General features: G+C 48.0%; 1 protein-coding gene across 2 annotated transcripts in view; it reads left to right on the plus strand.

Moving 5' to 3' along the window:
* atp2a3 (ATPase sarcoplasmic/endoplasmic reticulum Ca2+ transporting 3) overlaps nt 1-9455 on the plus strand; it is a 61533-nt gene extending 52078 nt beyond the window's left edge. Inside the window, exons 14-22 of one of the 2 annotated variants that reach the window (XM_064352197.1) lie at nt 87-422; nt 1171-1391; nt 1759-1961; nt 2557-2642; nt 3160-3293; nt 5820-5937; nt 6728-6845; nt 7151-7182; nt 8181-9455. In XM_064352197.1, the coding sequence (XP_064208267.1) occupies nt 87-422; nt 1171-1391; nt 1759-1961; nt 2557-2642; nt 3160-3293; nt 5820-5937; nt 6728-6845; nt 7151-7155 (1221 nt within the window). In that variant the 3' untranslated portion in view covers nt 7156-7182; nt 8181-9455. The remainder of the gene's footprint in view (nt 1-86; nt 423-1170; nt 1392-1758; nt 1962-2556; nt 2643-3159; nt 3294-5819; nt 5938-6727; nt 6846-7150; nt 7183-8180) is intronic. The other variant, XM_064352196.1, reaches the window with a different exon arrangement.
* The last annotated feature ends 342 nt before the right edge of the window (nt 9456-9797 follow it).

Here is a 9797-nt window from a genome sequence, read left to right on the forward strand (position 1 = left end):
GTTGTTTCTTTCTTATTCGGATGGTGCGTTCGCTCTCTCGCACATGACCCCCTTCCCGCACCTCACACCCCCTGTCTCCTCCCCAGACGGCCCTGACGTTCGTGGGGTGCGTGGGCATGCTGGACCCCCCGCGGAAGGAGGTGGTGGGCTCCATCAAGCTGTGCGCGGAGGCCGGCATCCGGGTCATCATGATCACCGGCGACAACAAGGGCACGGCCGTGGCCATCTGCCGCCGCATCGGCATCTTCGGCGAGGACGAGGACGTGGCCGGCAGGGCCTACACGGGCCGCGAGTTCGACGACCTGGCCCCCGAGGCCCAGCGCGAGGCGGTCAAGCAGGCCCGCTGCTTCGCCCGCGTGGAGCCCGCCCACAAGACCAAGATCGTCAGCTACCTGCAGTCCTTCGACGAGATCACGGCCATGGTGAGAGCCCGTCGGCAGACCGCACCCGCCCGTGCTCACACAACATTCGCCCCCTAGTGTTGACTTACAATTACATTAAAGCGCTTATTTACCATACGCTCTTACCATACACCTTTAGGGGTAACATCAGTAGCTAACAACCCCCACTCCCCGCCCCCTTCCCACTTCCAGCATGTGCCTTTGAACTTCGCGGCACGGAAAGTGCAAAGTCCGGCGTAGCCCGTAACCGTGTAAATGTAGCACGTTGTCCCTGCGCTATCGTGCTTCTCTGTCACATGGCAGCTTAATGACTCGGGGCCCCCCGCTGCACTCCAGAGGGCGCGCGCGGCGCTGGTTGCGGAGCCCTCCTCGTCTTTGTTCTCGCGCTGTCACCTCATGCTGTCCGCCCGCATCCCGGGACGGGAGGCGCTCGCGGGCGTCTGTACCTGACACAGCTCCTTTCAGCGACACAATGCCGCGCTAATTGCTAAGCTGCCGCGGCGTGACCTTTCGGCGTTCTGTTTCCCCCCCGGTGTAGTGACTAGACGGCACGTCCGCCGCAGCCGCTAATCAGACGGAGCGTTTCCGCGGGCGTCCAGACCCCTGCCGTTCGAGCGCTGATTGGCCCGCGAGAGATTAAGACGAACGGCTCCTGAAATCTTCTTTGTTTGAGGCCCCGCTGCTCTGCGTTCGTTCTGATTTTACGCCGTCCGTCGGCGAGGAAAGGCCTTGTGAAATTTTGGCGAGCGGTTTTTGCCGTCCCTCTCAGACGGGCGACGGGGTGAACGACGCCCCGGCTCTGAAGAAGGCGGAGATCGGCATCGCCATGGGCTCGGGGACGGCGGTCGCCAAGTCGGCTTCAGAGATGGTCCTGTCCGACGACAACTTCTCCACCATCGTGGCGGCGGTGGAGGAGGGCAGAGCCATCTACAACAACATGAAGCAGTTCATCCGCTACCTCATCTCCTCCAACGTGGGCGAGGTGGTCTGGTAAGGGCTGCCCCTCCTAAGATGGCTTCCGTTTCCACTGTGTGGGCTTGCACTCCCTCTGAGGCTTATGCGATCGCACTGGTTTACTGGTTTTAATTATCTTTGTCCCAGCTTGCTAAGGGTACCTGCACTAGCTGTTAAATTAGGGCATTGTCTGCCTTCTCGTTTTTCGTAAATGTTAAGACTTCATGAAACCTGAAGTCTTAACCTGGCAATGATGATGAAAAAGGCTTTTCATGCAGGATTCCCTGTCTACATAGTGAAAATCATTGGCATTTCCTGTTTTGTATTTCCTGAGGAAATGTCCTACAGCCTCTGGCAACCCTTACCACATGATCCTCAGACCCAACCTTTTGTGTTCCTGTAGCATCTTCCTCACAGCCATCCTGGGTCTCCCAGAGGCACTGATCCCAGTACAGCTGCTTTGGGTCAACCTGGTGACCGATGGACTCCCCGCCACCGCTCTGGGCTTCAACCCTCCTGACCTGGACATCATGGACAAGCCCCCACGCAACCCCAAGGAGCCCCTCATCTCTGGCTGGCTGTTCTTCAGATACTTAGCCATCGGAGGTAGGCCCTGGAACCTTCCGCAGCACCGTTTTTTCACTTAGCTCAGTGACTTGTACAGGTTACCATTTACATTACTTGCCGAAGTCCTTTCTAAGCACCTTGCTGAAGTGTGCAACGACAGTGCCTTGTGGATTTGGGCTATAAACCTTCTGGTTCTGTCCAGTTCCCTTACCACTGCTTTACACTGCCATCCCACACTGTACACTCTCAAAACAGATGTGTCAAAAACCACAAATAACTTGTCATTTTCTAACACATGTCCATGTCTAAGGACTTAAAACACATTTTGTGTTACTTTACACGGTCTATGTTAAAAGGTCTCTAACACACAAATTGTATATTTGTAACAGAAGTAGTAACCTTGACACAGAATGTGTTGAAAGTGACACAAAAGCAGGAACTCAAAATGTGTCGGATGTTATCACATCCTTTTTGAGAGTGTAGCGCCCCAACGAGTGATAAAGTTTACGTGATCGTGAGATTAACACTGGAGCAGACAGTGCCTAATGCAGTATCTTCTCCCAGGGGTTCAGTCTAACCACAGCTGCATTCAGCATTAATGCTTGACCGTGTGCGGTTCTTCTTGGTCCTGCAGGTTATGTTGGACTGGGGACCGTGGGGGCAGCTACATGGTGGTATCTCTGCGATGAAGAAGGCCCACAGGTCTCCTTCACTCAGTTGGTAAGCAAGATGCACCCAGTTCCCAATTCTGTCTTTAATGATCGTAGTTCTAAACATGGTGACGATAGTTTTGTCTTTATTCTTGTTGTTCTTGTAATTAAAGTGGTTTTATTAGTACACTTTCAAAACAGATGCGTTAAAATCAACACATAACGTGTCATTTTTTAACGCACATCCATGTAAAGTTAAGGACTTACACACATTTTGTGGTACTTTCAAGACAGTCTGCATTAAAAAAGTCTCCCTTTGTAACACACAAATTGTATATTTTTAACACAAAAGTAGTAGCTTTGACACAAAATGTGTTGAAAGTAACAAATGTAGTTACATAAATAGTGTGTTGGAGCGTAGTCATTGTTGTAGGCCACGTGGAATTGAACCTATTTGCATACGTCAAGATCATATTGCACATTTTACAGCACTGCAATGGATGTATTCGTGGCCACATCCTCCATTGGTAGCAGTTTAATTTGATAACTGCACCTCCCCCCTCTTGCCCTGATCCCGTCCCCCACAGAGGCACTTCATGCAGTGCACTGAAGACAACCCCATGTTCTCTGGGATCGACTGTGAGGTCTTTGAGTCACGCTACCCCACCACCATGGCTTTGTCCGTGCTGGTTACCATAGAGATGTTCAACGCACTGAACAGGTAGGCATCACTGGGCAAAGGGGCATGCTGAAAACCTCAGAGAGCTTTTGTGGACTAATTACTGTAGCAAAGAAGGTCTCTGCCCTTGGTCCATCACTGCTGAGCAAAATAGAGTTATTTAAAGGCCACTGAACAGCCATTTTGGTTCCATTTTGAGTTGAGTTGTAAATACAATCACCATCTCTCAAATTCTGAAGGGTACCCAGGGTTATTCTCTGGAAAATTAATATGTTTACATTCAATTTTATACAATCAATTAAAATCGCTATTTATCATGTTATTTGAAAATAAATTGTTTAATTAGACCTACGATATCTGCTTTTACAAGACACAGTTTCAAATGTTTGCTGTTACCAGTCAAACTCTGTATTTGTTTTATAAGTCTGTAAAGAAACCCTAGGCACTCCTCAAACCCTTATGCTCTCCGACTGTTGTCCATCTCCTTTTAATTTAACCGCACATAAAAGTATTTGCAGTGGGACGTAAATATTTGTGCATCGCTCTGTTCATTGTGTATATTCCGGGAATGGGTGAACCAAGAGAAACCGGCCGGTGCTTCTCACAGTGACGTCATCGTGTCATGTGGGGGGAAAAAATACTGGGAGAGGTTCCAGCGTCCTGCCAGCGTTTGACTCATCGGCCCATGGCCAGTTCGGATCGGAAATGGCCTGTCAACACCTCCTCACACCAACCAAAGCCATATTTTTATAAATAAAAAACATTTGTTTAGGGGGAAAAAAAAAAAAGTATTTGGCAGACGAGAGCATATTTGCGGTTTGTGTCCCAGGCCAGGAGACACTTTGTGAAACTGGCGACAGATTGACAGACTGCGTGTTTATATTCAGCTAAGCGGTCTAGTTTCAGAGTCGAACCTAAACAAGGTCCGTCACTGAGTTCTCTTAACAATCGATTGCTGACAGTGTATATGTGATGATATATGGCGGCAAAGATTATTCAGACATAACATACTCAGAATGTAAATGATCCGTGATGTGTGTCCCAAGTGCTGGAATAGAAAAAAGAAAAGGGCATTGTATAGCACCATCAGCTGCCAGCTGTGTGTGTGTGGTAAACTTTCTCTCTTACTTCATGTGAACTGTTTATCTTTAATTGCTGATTGGCTAAGTTAACATGGTAAATGGACTGCATTTATATAGCACTTTTATCCAAAGCACTTTACAATTGATGCCTCTCATTCACCCATTCACACATGCACACTCACACACCAACGGTGAAAGGCTGCCATGTAAGGTCCCAATCAGCTCGTTGTGAGCAATTAGAGGTTAGGTGTCTTGCTCAGGGACACTTCGACACGCCCAGGGCGGGGGATCGAACCGGTAACCCTCCGACTGCCAGACATTACATTACATTACATTACATTCATTTGGCAGATGCTTTTATCCAAAGCGACGAACAAAAAAGTGCATTTCATGGTCGTAGACAACTGCTGAACACGGGTTCAGTAAGGTACAATACTTATTTTGTACAGCTATTTCTAGCCGAGAACAGTGAACACTATTCTGGTCTAACATCTGCAAAGCCAACTAGGCAGAAGAATAAGCTACAGTATTAGGACAAATACAAATTACCAAGAAGTGCTGGGATGGGGCAACATGTAACAAGTGACAGGAAAAGGGTTTTTTTTTTTTTTTTTTTTTATAAAAGAGTGAAATATACAGTGTGGTGGTGGTTAGTCTAGGTATAGTCTGAAGAGGTGAGTCTTCAGGCCACGGCGGAAGATGGGTAGTGAGGGGGAGGTTCGGAGAGGGACAGGAAGTTCGTTCCACCACTGGGGAGCTAGGGTGGAGAAGCTCTGTGATCCCTTTGGGCGGGTGGGAGGGGTTACAAGGCGCCCTGCTGCCGCAGAGCGGAGTGGTCAAGCAGGCACATAGAATTGAGTCATGTCCTGCAAGTAGATGGGGGCTGTCCTGTTGACAGCAGTGTAGGCAAGGGTCAGGGCTTTGAACCGGATCCTGGCAGCGACCGGTAGCCAGTGAAGTGATCGCTCCAGACAACCAGACAACCACTCTTACCTCCTGAGCTATGTCGCCCCATGTTTTAGTGTTGTTAGGTTAGGCTTATGGTGTGTGCACCAGCAACATAGGGGGAAAAGGGTACAACAACATGCCTGTTCCTGTGGTATTATTATTATTATCATTATTATTATTAGCAGTAGTATTGTTATTATTACTATTAGTTGTAGTTGTAGTAGTAATAATAATGGTAATTTGACTATCTGTTCACTTGTGCCAGCAGATTTTTTACTTAGATATTCAATAGAAAAATAATGTATTTTTGTTCACTTCCTTGTCGAAAGCTTACAGTATAGCTTTTGGGTAATTAATTTATAATTATGAATAAATATATGCATTTATGCAAATTAGTTCTGCGATTTTGTGCCCAGAGTTGCCACTGAGAAGAAAAAAAATCTTGTGTCTATAAAAACAACTTTGTCTCTGAGATTGAAATTTAGGATACGTTTTCCATGGCGTTAAGTCTCGCCGTCTGTCTTGCCCCCCACCCCAGCTTGTCTGAGAACCAGTCCCTGCTCAGGATGCCCCCGTGGGTCAACATCTGGCTGCTGGGAGCCATAGTCCTCTCCATGTCGTTACACTTCCTCATCCTCTATGTGGAGCCCCTGCCGGTGAGCGTATTACATTATAACACACATCACACTACATCACAAATCACACTACAACACAAACCACAATACAACACACATCACACTACAACACAAATCACACTACAACACAAACCACACTACAACACACATCACACTACAACACAAATCACACTACAACACAAACCACACTACAACACACATCACACTACAACACAAATCACACTACAACACACATCACACTATGCTTATTATGCTATGCTACAACACAAATCACACTACAACACACATCACACTACAACACAAATCACACTACAACACATCACACTACGCCTATTATGCTATGCTACAACACAAATCACACTACAACACACATCACACTACAACACACATCACACTACGCCTATTATGCTATGCTACAACACAAATCACACTACAACACAAATCACACTACAACACAAATCACACTACGCTTATTACTGTGCTGTAAACTGGACTCACTGTGAATGTCATCTGTAATGTGAAATGTAATCCAAAGGTACACGTGCGTACATTTGTAACTGTGGCTGTTCTTTGGACAGGGGTCCTTCCGATAGGTGGACATTTATAATCGCCTGAACTCTCACTGTATTCTACACTTCCTAGAAGTGATGTGGTGAAATGAATAAAAATGAATAGTTTTTTTTTTTTTTTTTTGCCTTCCCCAGTCCCTGTATTTCTCTTGTTCATGGTGTGCATGTATCAACATACCAATGGATATGCTAACGGCTGTGTCGTCGCTCTCGTTCTCTACCCCTTCGCTCCGAATCCGCAGCTGATTTTCCAAGTGACCCCTCTGCACTGGTCCCAGTGGATTGTGGTCCTGAAGATCTCCATCCCGGTCATCCTGCTGGACGAGGCCCTCAAGTACCTCTCCCGCCACCACTTAGAAGGTGAGGCGCGCGCTTCGGATCCTGCTTTGGGTGTGGGCAAACAAGAGAACTTACCGGAAGCCCTCCCAGCACAGCGCGTGGCCCTGGGAGAACGCCAGTCGCCCTGTCGTTATGAAGTGTCCCTGAAGCTAAATGACATCTCATTAAGCAGAAGCACAAATAGACCGCTCAGACCGACTCCCTTAAAACAAATTTGTCCTGGGCTGCGGGGCTCGAGGGCGATTACACAAGGTTAGGCTGTGATGTTTGTTCCCCCCACCGATGGTTCCCATACAGAGTGATCTTTGTGTTTGTTCCTCACACAGCCTAACTCTCTCCTCTTGTCCTCTGTGAAAAGGTATACCTCTCTTCTCTATGACCTTTCCCATTCTCACCCATGGCATGCACAGCCGGGCCGGATGGAGCCTTACAGTTGTACAGTAAAGCCCATCTAAGAGAGCCACACTCATCACACTGTAGATGCTTTTTTTTTCGTTGTAGTTGCTTCAGTTTCCAAAGTGGGCCTTCCAATATTTTGTGATGTGAGCTTTGAGATGGAAGTTGGAAGTAGAAAATCCATACCCTCCTTCCTATACAGAAGTAGATCGAGAGTGCATGTAGTTTTTTCAGACGTGGTGAAGTTTTTGCTTCATGGAAAATAATGGCTTGTTCATCTTTGCAAACTGTTGCTTCCAGTAGTGCATCTTAAAAACACTATTTATTTTTGGGTACTAGTAGGGAGCTCTGTCTGTGTGGTTTGACCCAGCTTTACCTGCAGGGAGATGTCAACACGTTTATTTACCTCTCCTCAAAGCAAATATATTTGGTTCAGTTTGTGAACTCGATGTCACAATTTATCCAGAATTAGTGCTAAAAATCTAATCCTGGCATGCCCTCTCAGCTGTTCATTGCCCGTGGTTTTTTTAAAGTGTCATGAGTTCATTTTTAAGAAACCAAATATTCCAAATGGCAGGGACCCTGGAGGTTAGTGTGGAGTCTTGCTTCTTATGCTTAGACCAGCATCGCCGATTTCCCACCTTCCTTTGACAAAATGGCGTAGATTTGGCACTAGTGAATGCTTCCTCATGCACATAACAAACGCTGCATCATTAGTGTGTCTACATTTTTGTTTAACTTAAATTACAGGAAATTCTTGAAACAGATCATTGTTTGAAAGAAATCAGAAGTGTGGAATGGATGAATGAACGGATGAATGGATGGATAAGTTAATGAGTGAAGTGTGGGGACGCATCATGCCTTGTCCCAGTCGCTTGCTTCGCCTCTGTGCAGGCAGCGGGGGCTCCTCAGTGAGCTCAGAGACTTGCCCTGACTCCATTTTTGTTTTTCTCTCCTCAGGACAAGAGGAGGAGAAATACAGGAAGAGAAGGCAGCTGAAATTTTAAGAGTCCCTCTTCCCCCCCCCTTCTAAGAGACAACCCTTCCCCCCCCCCCACCTCAGCCCTAAGTACACCGAACATCTTGCATGTTGAACCACCACTAGAGATGAAACAGGGCTTGCATGTGTCGGAGAGCGTGTGAGTGTGTGCGCCCGCACACGCGCGTGTGAGCGCGTGTATGTGTGTGTGTGCGCGCGGGTAGGGGCGAGCGTGAAACCAGCTGCGGAATATAGTGATGTGATTGTTGCTTTCGTTCTCTTTGATTTTGATTAGTCTCTGTACATATTAGTGCAATAACTGGACCAGAGGGGTGAGGGGGGGAGTGTGAGGGGACATTGGGAGGGTGTGCTGGGTTCAAGAAGGGGATTTGGAGGTCCCGGAGTGGGCAACACCCGGGGACAGGCTGTGGTGGAGAGGCAAGCTGGGAAGGGGAGCGTTTTTGAGCAGGCACCTTAAGAAGGCAGCTCGGACGGATGGAGGCCCCCACCCCGCTCCTTTCCAACACTTCGCCAGCTCCCCATCGGATCCCCAGTGGAGCCGTGGGCGGTGACCCGCCCCTGGCCCCGCCCCTGGCCCCGCCCTCGCTCGGGACGCATCTCGACCGATGTGACTGACATTCCGTTCCTGCAGCGAAGGCCTGCGTGCGGTCTCCCCCGATTGGCTGCACTGCGGACCCCCCCGCCTGCACCACTGTTCAGACCACTCGTCCGCCAGCACTCCCTCCCTCCTTTCTTTCCGTCCCTCACCTCCAATCCATCCCTCTTTTCTGCCCTCTCTCTTTCCCTCTCGTCTGGGTCTTTCTCTTTCTTGTGGTCCCTCCTCTCCTCCCCCGTGCTAACTTTCTCTATCTCTTTCACTTCCAGCTCTTTTTTTCTCCCCCCTCCCTCTCAGGGGCTGGTCTGAGCACGTGTGTCTCCTTGCTCACGCCCTGCTGCGCCGGACTTCACCCGTGCACGCCCCGCCCTCACCTCCGCAGTTCTCGCTCACATCGTCTAGCTGAAGGAGGACGTGCTCCATTTTGAATGTGCAGATAGCTTATAGGCTGCTTGCTGCTTCTAGGATGGCGTTAGACTTCTATACCAAAACAAATTTTGAAAAACAGGGTCTAAGAAGAACTGATATTGTCAGGATGTTTTTGGGGTTTTTTTTGTTTTTTGTTTTTGAACAATGGCATCGCAATAGTTAGAGCTTTTCAGGCTTCCCTAGATAAAATGCGAAAAAAAGTTAGTAGAGAATGAAAAAAGCCTTTAAGTTCAGAACCACCTCATTCACCAGACATTTGCCATTTCAGTCCATGTCCCTAATCTGCAGGGCCCAATTGCATCAGACATTAACACTCTGCTCAGAGCAACTTTCACATTACAGCCCAGCTCACGGCACAGAGGAGTAATCCGAAAGGGCACTAAATTTAGCGATTTCTTCCGCGTGCTGAAACAACACTATCGTAGGGAAGATGCTTGTTTAAACTGAAAAAATGAGCTCAGTGCTGTGATTGGTGTCACGCACTGTATCGTGGGAAAGAGTCTTTATTTGTTGGGGGAAGAAACAGTGGGCACGGTGAAATCTCTTGTCTGTT

The sequence above is a fragment of the Anguilla rostrata genome, chromosome 9 (assembly GCF_018555375.3).
Source record: "Anguilla rostrata isolate EN2019 chromosome 9, ASM1855537v3, whole genome shotgun sequence".
Classification (NCBI taxonomy): domain Eukaryota; kingdom Metazoa; phylum Chordata; class Actinopteri; order Anguilliformes; family Anguillidae; genus Anguilla; species Anguilla rostrata.